We start from the raw sequence: 15028 nt of genomic DNA, 5'->3' as shown, positions 1-15028 counted from the left end.
ACAAGAATGATGGCTGTGCACATGTTGCTCTGCAGATGTTCCGGACACTGAAGGGTTTGAAAAAAGGTGTTGGTCCGATGACTGCCATGGGTTTGGAGAACATTATTCCAAAATTCGAAAAGATGAGTTCTTTTGGTGTGCAACCCGGTAGAGGGAGTAAACAAATTGATTCGACGTCAGTGAAAGCAGTGGCAACAGCAATGCAGGAGGAGATGAGTGGTGATGTGCAAACGTGAAGTGCATGGAGAATTGCCCAAACATAGGACATACCCATGAGCATGGTGCATAAAATCCTACGAAACATCCTTCTTTGTGATCCATTCAAAATTACCCATGTTAACGAGTTACTTCCTGTTGACCTGCCAGCAAGCGAGACCTTTGCTTTAGAATTTCCTGCTCACATGGAATTGGACAATGATTCACTGTAGAAAATTTTGTGGACAGACAAAGCCCACTTCCAGCTGACAGGATATGTCAATACACAAAATTGTCGAACATGGGCAATGGAAAATCCACACCCAAGTCAACCAGTACCACTTCATCCTGAAAGAGGTCACTCTATGGTGCAGATTTACGGCACCATTTATCATAGGGCCATATTTTTTCGAAGAGACGGGTGCTTCTAGTCCTGTTGCCTGTATCATCACTGGTAAGCGCTATGAGTGCCTTTTACCCAACCACATCATTCCCGCTCTCCAACAGCGTGGATGGGATCATTTTTATGCAAGATGGCACACCTCCGCACATTGCAAATCCAGTTAAGCAGCTGCTGAAGCACCATTTCTGAAATTCTAGAATTATCAGCCCTCCTGATCACCTGATCTTAATCCATGTGAATTTTGGCTGTGGGGCTATCAGAAAGACGTTGTGTTCAGTGTTCCGACTGCAAACTTAACTGCACTTAAGGCACACGTTGCGCAAAAGATTCTGAACGTGACCCTGGAAACATTTCGATCATTTGTGGAACACACTGTTTCTCAATTTCAACTTGTTGCAGAAAATGGTGGATAGCATATTGAACATGTTTTGCGGCAGTCACACGGAAATTAATAATCCAATCTGATTTTGATTTATGCTTTTTATGCTGCTTTTGGTCTCAAGACAATTAAAAACCGTCGTGATTAATGCTTTTCATGCAGTTTTTTGCTTTGGGACAGTTAAAAACCGATGCGAGTGATGCTTTTTATGCGGTTTTTGGCCTCAGCACAATTAAAAATCTATTTTTCCAATCCAATGTGATATGACCTTGCCGTGGTAGATGGGCTTACATAACTAACAGTATCACAACTGTACAACCACGCACACTGAGTAGTGCAGTTTGTTTAACATGAAACATACACCATAGGCATTGTTGTATTATTCATTTGTCATTTGTGGTCTACCACTATTAAATTATGATGCTTACAGTGCCATCTACTGCTACATTTTGTAACTATTTATTTTTCTTCTGCCGTACATTTTCACCCCTTCTCCAATAATATTCCATTGCAATTTGACGTCATTCTGACCAATGGTATTATTTCTACAGTGGTTCGAAAGCTTAACTTTAGTTATAAACACCGTGTATGTTTCATTATCAAATTTTTAAAAATTAAATGGTCTTATTCTGGCATGAGATTTTTTGAAGCACTCCAAAACACAAAAGGACAGTCACATTACCTACAGCATCATCTCGTACCTTATGTCAGTACCTTTCGACATTTTTTCCATGAACGACAAACACTGTCATCACAACTTATGCATTAGCTTCCATGTTTTTGCACAATTATGGACAAAATAATGCATACCAATACAACTGCTGACGGAAGAATGAAATGGCCAATGGCCTTAGCATAATGGTGATCCAAAAAATACTGCCACAGTTCACAAGCTACTGCGGAGCGGGGGGGGGTGGGGGGGGGGGGGGGCATCAAACAAAAATATCAAATAAAGAACTCTTGCTAAGTCCTAGCAATGATCAGTGCAATTACAACCAGCCAAACAACTAATTTTGCAACCTATGAATATAATACAAGCATTCAAGTGGTTACTAAATAAGATGGAAGTTAAGTGGAATGGCCACATAGTGTCAATCATAGGTGAAGTAGGTGGCAGGCTGTGGTTCACTGCCAGAATATTAGGAAAATGCAATCCGTCTACAAAGAAAACTGCATACAGAACACTAGTGCAACCTATTGTACAATATTGTTCAAGTGCGTGGGACCCATAGCAAACAGGACTATCAGGGCATATCAAATGGATACAAAGTAGGACAACATGGTCAAAGGTTGGTTTGACCCAAAGTAGTGTGTGTGTGTGTGTGTGTGTGTGTGTGTGTGTGTGTGTGTGGGGGGGGGGGGGGGGGGGGGGGGTGTTTGGTGGATGGGTGGGTGGGTGGGGAGGGGGGACTTAAAAGAACCAAACTGGCGGACACTTGAAGATAAGACACAAAGTATCCCATAAAACCATACTTAAAAAGTTGCTAGAACCAAGTTTAAGTTATAAACATAGGAAGATACAATATAATAGCCCCCTACATATCACTCCCATAGGGATTAAGAAGGAAAGATTGACTACGGTGCAAACAACGACATCAAAGCAATTACTCTTCCCTCACTCCATACATGAATGGTCTTCCCTCACTCCATACATGAATGGATTGGGAAAAAAGTCTAATAACTGGTACAAGGGAGCATACCCCACTGCCATGCTCTTTGCCATGGTTCGCTGAGCTGATGTGTGACATATGTTATTCGTATTTAAAAGCCAAAATGTGGAGAATTATTAATTATGTCCAATAGCCCCAATCTTTTAACAACTCTTAATATGTTATATTAATAATTTATCAATGGAATTCAGGGAACAAATACAAGTCTATGACCCTTTAACACCAATTTATTTGCATTTGCATTTATTTAATGTGAACTGTAATTTTATTTCGCCTTTTCTTACCTGTATACGGTGATTGTTTGTGTCTGCCACTATTATATCCTCTTCTGTGCCTAAACAAAAGCCATGAGGAGAGTTGAACTGCCCCTTTCCAGGTCCCAACTGTCCATACTTCAGTCTGATGTGCATGGCAGGCAGTTTTCCCGGAGTTGCACGTGGATGGTGAAAATTATTCGGGGGTGGTGGTGGTGGAGGAGCTGTGCCCGTTCCAACCAGCAAAGGCATGTTATGAATTGGGTCATTAACTATTTCATCTGTATATTGTAGGAAATACACAATCAATGCAAACTATAGATTAATATATTGTGAATCAATAAAATTAAGAGAAAAACATTAGGGTTGTTACATTACCAGGTTGAGATAAAATAGGAGATGGCGATCCTGAAAGTGACTGATAAGGTCCACCATTTACTGACGCAATAGTAGTGTTTATTTCTAGACTTGGTGAAGCTCCACGTCCCAAAACCAAAGAAGAACTAACTGGAGGACCTGTGTTAAGGGATCCATTTGTCAGATCTAAAAAAATAAAATAAAATAAAATTATTTAGTTGAAGTGCAATCTTTACACAAAAACAAAAACACACACACACAAACTGTTAATGGCCAAGTACATTGTTAAAAGCCATTCTTAGTGAAACCCAATTTTCAAAACAATAATTATCTTCAACAGCTTCTAAATGGGATACATTATAGGTTAAATTTATTAAACAGTCGACTACTTGCAATTAGTTTAATGTTTAGGAACTGGTGACTTTTAGGAGATGTAGTCTTGCCATATAAAGCACTTCAAAGCAGACTTCTGTGCCACTGGAGAAGTTCATTAGTATGTGCACTTACAACACTTCAGAGTACTGAAAAGTAAATACAGCACAGAGCAGAGACCAATTCAAATGTTATTTAATAACAACGAAAGAGGAATAACCAAGCAATTTCCCCCACATAAGGTGACTTCGTTCTATTTATGTTTCATTCCCAATGAAGTTATGGAGAGGGAGACTGTTCAATTTTTACACACAGTGTCACAATGCCTGCAACTGCAATTTATTTAACCACAAAACTGATGGCCGTTGTGGCTCAACTACTTAAAGAGTACATTCTATGAACGGCTCCCCACCATTCCTCAAGATGCTTTTTCCCTTTACTCTCCTTTCCTAACTACACATAAGTTGTCCTAGCCATCCTCTGAAGTCAAGTGTGAAATAGTTACTTTTCATATAACATTATTTTCCAAAATCTCAAGGTTACTTTTGCAGCACTTTGATTAAAATAACTTAGTGAATGTCAGTTTTGTAGGAACGAGCAAAACTGCAATTTAAAAAGAAGTGCCAGGAGTCGATGCATCAATTTACAATGGGGAGTGCAGGGTGGGAAGGAAGCTCCACCTTCCTCTTGCAGGGCAGCAGTCTATACCCACATTCTCCAAAAGCAGAACTGACACTGGGATCACCGATCTCTTGTGATGTCGCAAGGGTCATACTTTAAATCCGTTTTGGACAAGGATTAGTTGTTAATGGACTTCAAAATAAGAAAACAACGAACAACGCACAGCACAAAGCGTTTGGGAACAGTAACCACACAACTGCTTGTTGATGTTGGCAGCATATTGTTAATGACATAGTTCAGGCCCAAATTCTTGCGGTATTTGACACGACCACCTAACTGGTCACATTAAAGTGTTTGCACTATAACAACTTTTGAACTTAAGTAAATTAACAATCAAACATACACATTTCTTTGTTATAAAATGCTAGGTCACACAGCTGAGTACTAAGTTGCATTAGCATCATGTATCTTAAATAAATCATTCAACCATTCTCAACTGTCACGGCACCAGAACGTCACGTGCACAGATACATTATCGCATTTGTGCACTTTTTTTATTTTGCAAACGAGTTCTTGCACACATTATCTTTCCAAATTGGGCTTCGCTAGATGGTGTACAATACCAGTAACTGAAAACTTATTTATAAGCAGAAAATAAAGAATTTCAAACTATCTCTGATAAAATATTTCGTCTGGATAGAATTCGCACTGAAATAGTGCCTATTACGTAATTTCATGTTTTTACATTTTTATGGCAGAATTTGCATCTATTTTAAATTTTGTCACAAAATGCAAAATTTTCCAGTCCCTATCCATTTGTAATGAGAACAATAATGACAGTATCTCAGGTCAGATGGAATGCAGTGCTAGTTTTTTCACTATTTGCAAGTAACTCAGCCCAGTATGTAAGTATGTTAGTTATGTGCTGCTTAACAGTAACAGCAACCAAGATACACTTTTGTTCATTTTGTTATTTGATAAGCAATTTCCACAAAAAAAGGAATTTATTTAAATTAATTCATTATAGTTTTTCTCTATATCCAATGCTTTTGGCTACATTCATGAACACTTTTGCCAATTATCATTAATCATATACCACCACACAGAAGGATATATCGTTATAGACAATGGGTGTATCTCTTACACCGAAAGAAGAAGGTTCCAAATGTGTGACATTGTGAAAAAACATCATCAGAGGAGTCACACTGTTATTTGTCGTAATCATAGCTAAAAGTAGAGGGAGTTAGATGTCAATAAAATGCTACAGATTCACTAGTTCTTGTGAAGCACAATTCCCCATAATCTGCGTACAAACTTGAAGTTCTTAAAGCAAATTGCTGTGTTTTGAGCTCCTTGAGGGTGGTGGAGGAGCAATAGGAATGTCTTAGCGGACAAATTTTAAGCATTGAACCTGCAACAGAAAATTTTCCTTCTAATAACCTTGTTTCAATACTTCGAACAATTTATGTAACATGAAGGGACTTAGTTGGTACTTCATTCCCTACTTTATTAGGATTAAAAAGCTCCCTCTTTTAACTCTAAACCACAACATGGCACAATCCCTACGATTACACTTTGGTTGACAGTGTCATGAAAATCTATGTTCTGTTTTGCTTGTAGTGAACAAATAAGACCCACTGCATGAGCAAATGGTACACTGCATTGCAACAGCTGAACTAAAAAATGTCAAGGTAGCCTTGATGACAGCTTCCACTCTCCAGGCAGACGTTCTATGGCGTGCTGGAAGGTTCTTGTGGAATGGCAGTCTATTCTTCACAGAGTGCTGCACGGAGTAGAGGTATCGATGCCTGTCGGTGAAACCTGGCATGAAGTTGGCGTTCCAAAACATCCCCAAGGTGTTGTATAGGATTCAAGTCAGGACTCTGTGCAGGCCAGTCCATTACAGGAATGTTATTGTCGTGTAATCAGTCCACCACAGGCCGTGTGTTACAAACAGGTGCTCGATCATGTTGAAAGATGAAATCGCCCCATCCCTGAATTGCTCTTCAACAGTGGGAGGCAAGAAGATGCTTAAAACATTAATGTAGGTCTGTGCTGAGATAGTGCCACACAAAACAACAAGGGATGCAAGCCCCCTCCAAAGAAAACACAACCACACCCTAACATCACTATCTCCAAATTTTACTGATGACACTACACACGCTGGTAGATGATGTTCACCGTGCATTCGCCATACCCACACCCTGCCATTGGATCGCCACATTGTGTACCGTGATTCGACACCCCCACACAACATTTTCCCACTGTTCAATTGTCCAATGTTTAGCTCCTTACACCAAGCAAGGTGTCGTTTGGATATTTACCGCCGTGATGTTCGGCTTGTGAGCAGCCGCTCAACCATGAAATCCAAGTTTCCTCACCTCCCATCAGACTGTCACAGTACTTGCTGTGGATCCTGATGCAGTTTGGAATTCCTGTGTGATGGTCTGGATAGATGTCTGCCTATTACACATTACAACCCTCTTAAACGGTCGGCAGTCCCTGTCAGTCAACAGATGAGGTGGGCCTGTACGCTTTTGTGCTGTACATGTCTCTTCACATTTCCACTTCACTATCACACCAGAAACAGTGGACCTAGGGATGTTTAGAAGTGTGAGAATCTCGCATACAAATGTATGACACAAATGACACCCAATCACCTGACCACATTCCAAGTCCACAAGTTGGGTGGAGCGCCCCATTCTGCTCTCTAGCAATGTCTAATGACTACTGAGGCCGCTGATATGGAGTACCTGGCAGTAGGTGGCAGCACAATGCACCTAATATGAAAAATGTATGTTTTTGGGGGTGCCCGGATACTCTTGATCACTTAGTGTATATGATTTGAAGGTCAGTGTATAGACATCAATTTCCTAAATCAGTACCATGCACCTCTCACTTATCTTGATTCTTGCTAAGTGCAACCCCTTTTTTTCCAGATTAATATAAAACTTAATGTTGATTGACACAATGTAAGTAATAATTTCTTAATAATGATACATTTTTAATTTTCATAATAAACTAAAAATTCGAACTTAAATCTGGAATGTGTTATTGTTAAGTGAAAAAGATGTATTCTGTTCATTATCTCTAGAAATAAGATAGTCTTAGTTCAATTTGAAGTTTGTATCAAATTTTAATTTATAAAGAATTTTTGTATTTTAGTGTGATCAGTAGTTAATATTCTTGTTACAGAATTATGGTTCATTGTTTATTACATAACATTTTACTTTGATAAATACCGCACTCAAAAGTGAAAGAACATTGTCGTACCTAGCAAGAACCAAACCAAAAACTTCGCAATTACAAGGCTAGAACACTATGGCTGTAGATACAGATGGATCCACTGATAAGCTCAGTTTTTTATTTTTCACACACACACACACACACACACACACACACACACACACACACACACACACACACACACACAAAATCTTCAGAGCACCTAAAAATCTTTGAACTCCATTAGTTGACCATTTTTAAGAAGCATCTTATACTGCTTTAAGAAATTTCTGTCTGAGCAGTGACCTACAAATCCAATTAGAACAAAGAAAATAAACATGGAGGGCCAATCCATATGGTTTCCTTGTTACTCTTCAACAGACAAAATCCTGACCTGGAATACTAGTCAACTAAATAACCGAAAAATTTGTTTTGTTTTAGGGCACAAAACAAGGTCATACGTGCCCACGTCACACCCTTAGAACACAAATACAGAAAAGGAGTTGAAACGACTATACGTAAGCCCAATCAATGCAAGGAAATACAGGTAAAAGCAATGCCTTCCTCTTGGATAAAGGTCTACAAAGTATACTGCAGAGGCAACAGAGCTTCTGAACTACACATTAAATGACCTTCACCATATTACTACGATAGATAAAAAGTAAAATGCAGTCGAGAGCCCACTCGTCGTTCGTTAAAACAGCCGATAACTCAGACAGCAAACATACATTAAAACATAAGTGGTTAAAAAGGGGCATTTGTTCAGGAAACTGCAAGCCATCAAACTTTTATGACAATAAGCACAAAATGGAGGGGGATCACCACTTAAATGGCAATGGCTAAAACGACAGAGCCCTATCCACAACCTAGCTAAAATGATCTCCTCGCAGCAAGAGGGCCAAGATAATGCCGGTCAAGCCCCTGGGAGAGTTTTAATTCACTGGAACTTGTTCCCATGAATGGAAGATCTGTGGTAACACCAAAGTGACATTACCTCCTAACAAATGGCAACATTGAGATCACCGGAAGTAAGGGAACAACTAAAGTCAAGGTAGGAGGACAGCAGCCTTGGCAACAGCGTCAGCAGCCTCGTTTCCTGTCAGACCAATGCAACCAGCAACTCACAAACATCACAGTGGCTCCCTCAAGAGTGAGCAAGTGGAAGCTTTCCTGGACCCATTGCAATAAGTGATGGACTGAGTACAGCACACAAAGACCCTGAAGGGCACTGAGAGAATTGGAGTGGATGTATTGCGTGGCCTGATGGCAAAGAGCTCTGCTGTAAATACTGAGCAGTGTTCTGCATGCTGATACCAAAACTCATCTGTGGCACTGAAGAAGGCACACCCGACACTATGGTCAGTCCGAGAGCCATCAGTGTTCATAGATGTACTATCACTAAGTCCACATGAAGATCAAGGAACTTACAGCGATAGATCAATTCTTACACTGTTTCCTTAGGAAGCAAATGAAGTCCAAGATGAACATGGGCCACTGCACAAAACCAAGGTGATGAAGGGTTCACACCCATCGGGAAAGTGGCAGGCAGCGTGAGGTTAAGCTGCTGGAGCAATAGCCAAAAGCGAACTGCAGGAGGTAACAGAGAAGAGGGACGTGCCCAATACTGGCAATAAAAGGAGTCATTGAAGGAGGAGGCATACGATGGGTTGCAGGGCATGCAGACAAACAGATGTATATCTGCTGAGTAGAACATCACACTGCTATGACAGTGGTAGTTCAGCAGCTTCTGCACAGAGAATTTGAACTGAGCTACTGTAAAAGGTACCTGACACCTAACTAATTCCACGATGATGGATTGTATTTAGAAGGCATAAGATGGACGGACGTCCGGATGCATAGACTAAACATCCATAATATCATTTTGAACGGTCAAGGGATCGGCACACATGGAGGAGGGTGGTCTGTTCACTCCCCAGGAAGTACCACTTAAGACACGTAGAACATTGAGGGAGCAGATACAGCAGGAGGTCAGGTAAGACACGCAGGAGGACCAAGAAATTTTCCTATCTGGCATGAGCCGCAGGAATTTTGTAGTTTCAGTGAATGGAAGAGCAACAGGCGCAAGATGTAAAGACAGTGCAAGAAATACACTGCGCTGCTATAAATTTATACAAATGGTTTTGTCAGTGAAAAAACAAAAGCCATTGTTGATGCTTCACAAGCAAATGTGATCAAGACATAACTGAAGACGTGGCTCAAGTTGACAAGTCTCTGGAGAACTGCAATAGATTGCAAAATCGCCGGCAGAAAGGGAGCTGGAGTTGCCCGGCAGGAGACATGCCATAATAGGGTTAATGGCTACAGCAAAGAAGACGACACTCAGGAGGGAGCCCTAAGGCACCCCATTTTCCTGGATAAAGGTGTCCGACAAAGCACAACCAACATGTACCTTGAAAACTCTGCCTTTTAAAAATGCCTGAAAGAAATGAGGCAGGTGGCCTCGGAAGCCCTGTGTGTAGAATGTACAGAGGATACCAGTTCTCCAGCAGGTGTCATAGGGTTTCTCCAAATCAAAAAACACTGCCACAGTCTGGCATTTCCACAGAAAACTGTTCATGACATGGGCTGACAAAGTGACAAGATGGTCAACTGCAGAGCAGCATGCTCGAAATTCACATTTTGCAGTGGTTAGTACACTGTGAGACTCGAGCCACCATACCAGCTGGGCATGAATCATACATTCCATCAACTTACAAAAACATCTGGCAAGAAAAATGGAGAGGTTGCTATAGGAAAGGTGTTTGTCCTTACCGGGCTTAGGTATGGGTATGACAGTGGCTACAAGCCAGCATATGGGAAGCATGCCATATGCCCATATGCAACTTTACATATGAAAGAGAAAGTGCTTGCTCGTAAGAGAAAGGTGCTGCAACATCTAACTGTGAACATCGCCTGGCCTTGGGGCGGAAGACCGCTCTAGCTCCCTCAGAGTAAAAGCAGAATTGTAGCTTTCACGAGTCTATCACCCGAGCCACCTCCCCTTGTTTCTGTTGGAGGAAGCTCGAGTGATAGTGGGTATAGCTCAAAATCTCCACAAAATAGCGGCCTAAGGCATTGGAGATAGCAATGGGGTTCCACGGTATATCATCTGCAATGGTCAGACCGGATTTTGGGGAATGAACCTTGGTCCCAGAGAGCCACTGGAGGCTGGTCCACATGATGGAGAGGGAATGGAACGTTAGAATAACTAGTAAATGAAATCCAGTGAGCTTTCTTGCTATCCTGAAGAATGTGATGACACTGCACAAGCAACTGTTTGTAATAAATACAGCTCCCCATTGTAGGATGGCAGTTAAAAACATGGAGAGCACATCTTTGCACAAGAATTGCATTGCGGCAAGCCCTAGTCTACATAAGGGTCCAGGACACTTGCACGATAAAGATGAAGTACGAGGAATGGAATGTTCTGATGCAGTAAGAATAAAGTTTGTAAGGTATTCTACTTGGTCATCACAACTGGGGAAATGTTGTTCAACAACGGTTACCATGGAGGAGTAAAGCCTCCAGTTGGCCTTAGAAAGCTGCCAGATGGTTTTACATGAAGATGGGGTAGGTCAGCAAAAGGACAGCACACAGGAAATGGTCGCACGAGTACGTGTCCGAGAGAACGAACCACTCAAGATGACAGGCAAGCTGAGCAGTGCACAATGAGAAGTCCAAACAGGAACAGATGTGTGTTGAGTCTGAAAGCAACGTAGGTGCTCCAGTGTTACAACAGATGAGGTTGAGTTGTCAGCGAAGAGGGCACCTCTCAGACAGGTTCTGGAAGAGCCCCAGAGAGGATGGCGTGCATTAAAGTCACTTAGTAGCAAAAAGGGGCAAAGGAGTTGAGCAATAAGCTTGAGGAAGTCTGCCCTATGACAGCAAATGATGGACAGATGTAGACGTTGAAAAGACAAAATTTCAAGCGAGGAAGGAAAATGCAGACTGCAGTGACTCATAGCCAGCTATTCAGTGAGATGGTTTGACTATGAACATCATGGTGGAAGAGCAGCACAACACCCCCCTGAGATGGAATGCCATTCTCACAGGGGAGGGGGGGGGGGGGGGGGGTGTCAAAGCAGACTGGAAAGGAATGCGGGAAGTCAAAGCAGTTGCAAGGACACAATTTTGTTTCCTGGAGGAAGAAAACAAGCGGACACTATGATTCCAAGAGTAATCATAATTCCTCCTTGTAGGATTTAAAGTTGTGATGTTCCACTTGGGGGGAGACATGACAGGGCAAGGGGAGGAGGAAAAAAAAAGTTGTCATCTCAGTGGCTGCTGAGTGCTAGCCTTCGAGCACTCACTGCTACAGGGCACAGAGGTTGGAGGATCCTGTTACATGGGATCTAAGGAGTCATCAACATTCTCCCTGGGTCAGCCTGCAGATTACATGGCAGAAAAACAGTTGGCGGTGCACAATGGTGAAACGGAGGTTGGTCGGCTTGGGTATCACACGGTGACTCCGCTGAAGAGGACATCCAAGTCTGCAAAGGAGAAGACCATTTGTCTTTGTTCAATTTTTTGGAGCCTTTGTGACTGGCAGGTGAAGAATCAGATGCTGTTGGCTGGAGGGACGTAAGAAGGCTTCATGGGATTGTTTCTTTTGTCTTTTTGGCCTGCCAATTGCGATGTGGGGGATTTCGCCACCGGGGGTGAAGACTTGGTGGCTTGGTGCACAGCTGGAAGAGAAGGAGATGGGGATGCTACCATGAAACTTAGCTATTTCATAACTGCAGTGCTGAATTTGAGGTTTCAAGTCTGTGTGGCCATGTCGTTCGTGGAGAGAGGCATAGCAAGAACAGTACTGTAAGTGCCAATTGGTAAACCACAGGGTTTTCGACTAGCCAACAACTTGAGAGCGATATGATTACGAACTTTTTTCCTTCACATGGATCTCCTGAGTGGTCCGCTCACTGAGATACACAGAACATTCTCGGGATGAGGCAGCATGCTGTCCAAAACAACTGATACGGCTAGAAGGAGGAGGCAGGCAATTGCCCTTATTAGCATCCCTACCACAATTAACATATTGTGGTACTTTTACATGATATTTGAGTGCGGTTGTAACGTTGACACTGATAGCAACACTTCGAGTTGGGAATGTACAGTTGGACTGTGATGACTTCATAGCCTGCTTTGATCTTCGATGGAAGCACTACTCGATCAAAAGTGAGAAACAGTGTGTGCATCGGAATTAAGGTATTTTCATTACCAAATGCACTGTAGCGACTCCCTGATCAGGGACGTAAGTTTGAATTTCTCCCTCACTCAATATCAGCAAGCAGCCAAGAGTAAATAATAACATGCGAGGAATTCAGCATTCATTGGGTCTCGACAAGAAAAGGATTGCCGTGGACGACAGAAGCTGTAAGCACTTGTTGGGTTTGAAAATCACCATTGGTTTCCAAAAGAAAAGTCCCATTATGTAGACGGGACTAAGATTTCACAGTGCCAGCAACTGCATCTACACCTTTCTGAATAATAAAGAGATTAACTGTAGCAAAGAACTGACCTACTTCAGTACATAATACCACTAGGAACCAAGGTGTGACCGGCAGAGTCTTTGAATTTTTAACCTCATTCTGTTCACATTTAATAGACAGAGACTGAGATGGAGGTGTGTGGCTTACTAGGGAGAGGGGGCGAGGAGAGGGGGGAGGGGGAGGGGGAGGAGTGGGTGGTGGGGGAGGGGAGGGGGAGGAGGAGGAGGGGGGGAGGGAGGGAGAGAGAGAGAGAGAGAGAGAGAGAGAGAGAGAGAGAGAGAGAGAGAGAGAAGTAGAAGATTGCCAGTGCCTCTGATGACACGCTCCTTCCAACTTAGGGGCCCCCCTCTCAGAATGGGACTCACTCGCTTTAGGTGACTGTTCACACCTCAGAGACCAATTGGCGAACTGGGAACGTCACAGCTGAGGAAATAACCCCTACCTGGACCTGGCCTATACCAGGGGATACGTGCAAACTCTACCTGTCAACCAAACACTGGGAATTATGAGTTACCCAGTCACCTGTTATGTGTCACACATGTGGGCCAGCTTTCAGGAGTGCACAGGGAGGAAGAAGAAAAACAGAGGAACCTCAACTCCTAAGCAGAGGAAGGGTATGAGATGGAGAATGAAGAAAGAAGGAAAAAACAGACAATGTACTGTTCTGATGCCAGGCTATCGAACCTTCAGAATACATTTCCAAAAATATCCCATACATGTCCCCCTAGGGAGGGGAAAAATGACAGCAGGATAGATGTGCAGCACAGAAATTTAAGAGACGCTGCAAAGACTGGGGCCCCATGGTAGCCAAGCACAAACTCACCAAAGAGTGGTGAGCCACTGGGGTGGGGGGAGGTCAGAAAGGTGATAGTAGAAAAAGCCCTGAGCAAAGTGGACAAAAAGCAACCTCAGAAAACTGACTTTCGCTTGCTTCGATGTTTACAGCTGCAGACTAAATTATCAATGCTAGTCACAAAATGTGTGTAAATTTTCATTAGTAAGAAAAATACGACCACATTCTGATACAGCTGGGGTTTCTTTTCTAACATCTCATATCGCAGTCCTGATTATATTCTGGAACAGATAACTCAACTGTAAATGTATTAGTAATGCACAGCTAGTTCTCTTCAGACACTGTGTCATGAAATCAGAACGCAACCAATGCAACCTACCATTAAGCAGAGCTCCGAGAGTTGCTGGTGGTGGTGTAGGGGTAGAGCTGTGAGTTGCTGCAGCGGCTGCAGCTGTTGCTGTGGTTAGTGGATCCACCAGGCTTACTGCAGGGTCTCCTGTAACCACTATCTGCCCTGAAAATATGCACGATAGTATGTCAGAATGATGTTTATGTATATGATCTTTTCTAAGCAATACTAATTAGAACAAAAAAGTGAAAATGAGGTTGCAACATTAGCTGTTTTCCTTGTTTTGTCTTTTAAACAAATAAAGTTATTAAAAGCAAATTATCTGCAATAATGCAGAGCACTGACATTTTCCTTACAAGCTTAAAGAAGTGTACTAGTTCATGAATATTTGGACAGTTTAACAACGTAATCCCTTCAACTATTCAAAGACGGATGTAATTTTTGTCAAGCTACGTCCAATGCTAATTGACAAATCACCTTCCAGGATATGCCACGCACAGAGACTGAATGTTATACGAGGAATGAACAGATAACTTTTAGTCTAACTGTTAAACAGTCCATGAAACTGCATTTATCATATTTTGACTGCACTACTACCAGAAAATGGTACAATGATCAGCTGACAGTAATACTGACATGTCTGTGCACTGATGGGTACACACACTCTACAAACAGTCGACATGCAGTCACTCACATGTGTTTTGAAAATCAGAATGAATGCTCACAGTTTTTTGTTACAGCTCCCAAAATGCAGAAAGAAGTATGAGAATAATAAAGTTCAGAAGCCGTATCGGAAAGGGCAATGTAGATTAAAAATAAGGTCAAATTACTAGTTTAATTTCATATTAAGTTTTGCTAAATCTTCATGTTGTTGGACAGCATTTTATTTTGTTGTTTAAGTGCTCATTATGGTCCTTATAC

The 15028-nt window shown here is 42.0% G+C and overlaps 1 protein-coding gene across 1 annotated transcript in view; it reads right to left on the bottom strand.

The window, feature by feature from the left end:
- The window catches only part of LOC124805088 (B-box type zinc finger protein ncl-1-like), a 144337-nt gene that overhangs the window by 27535 nt on the left and 101774 nt on the right, over nucleotides 1-15028 (bottom strand). The window contains 3 exon segments of the mRNA XM_047265525.1: nucleotides 2932-3182; nucleotides 3280-3444; nucleotides 14138-14272. Of these exon segments, the coding sequence (XP_047121481.1) occupies nucleotides 2932-3182; nucleotides 3280-3444; nucleotides 14138-14272 (551 nt within the window).

The sequence above is a fragment of the Schistocerca piceifrons genome, chromosome 7 (assembly GCF_021461385.2).
Source record: "Schistocerca piceifrons isolate TAMUIC-IGC-003096 chromosome 7, iqSchPice1.1, whole genome shotgun sequence".
Taxonomy (NCBI): Eukaryota; Metazoa; Arthropoda; class Insecta; order Orthoptera; family Acrididae; genus Schistocerca; species Schistocerca piceifrons.
The sequence above is the reverse complement of the archived record's forward strand: the minus strand, read 5'-3'. Positions and strand labels throughout refer to the sequence as shown.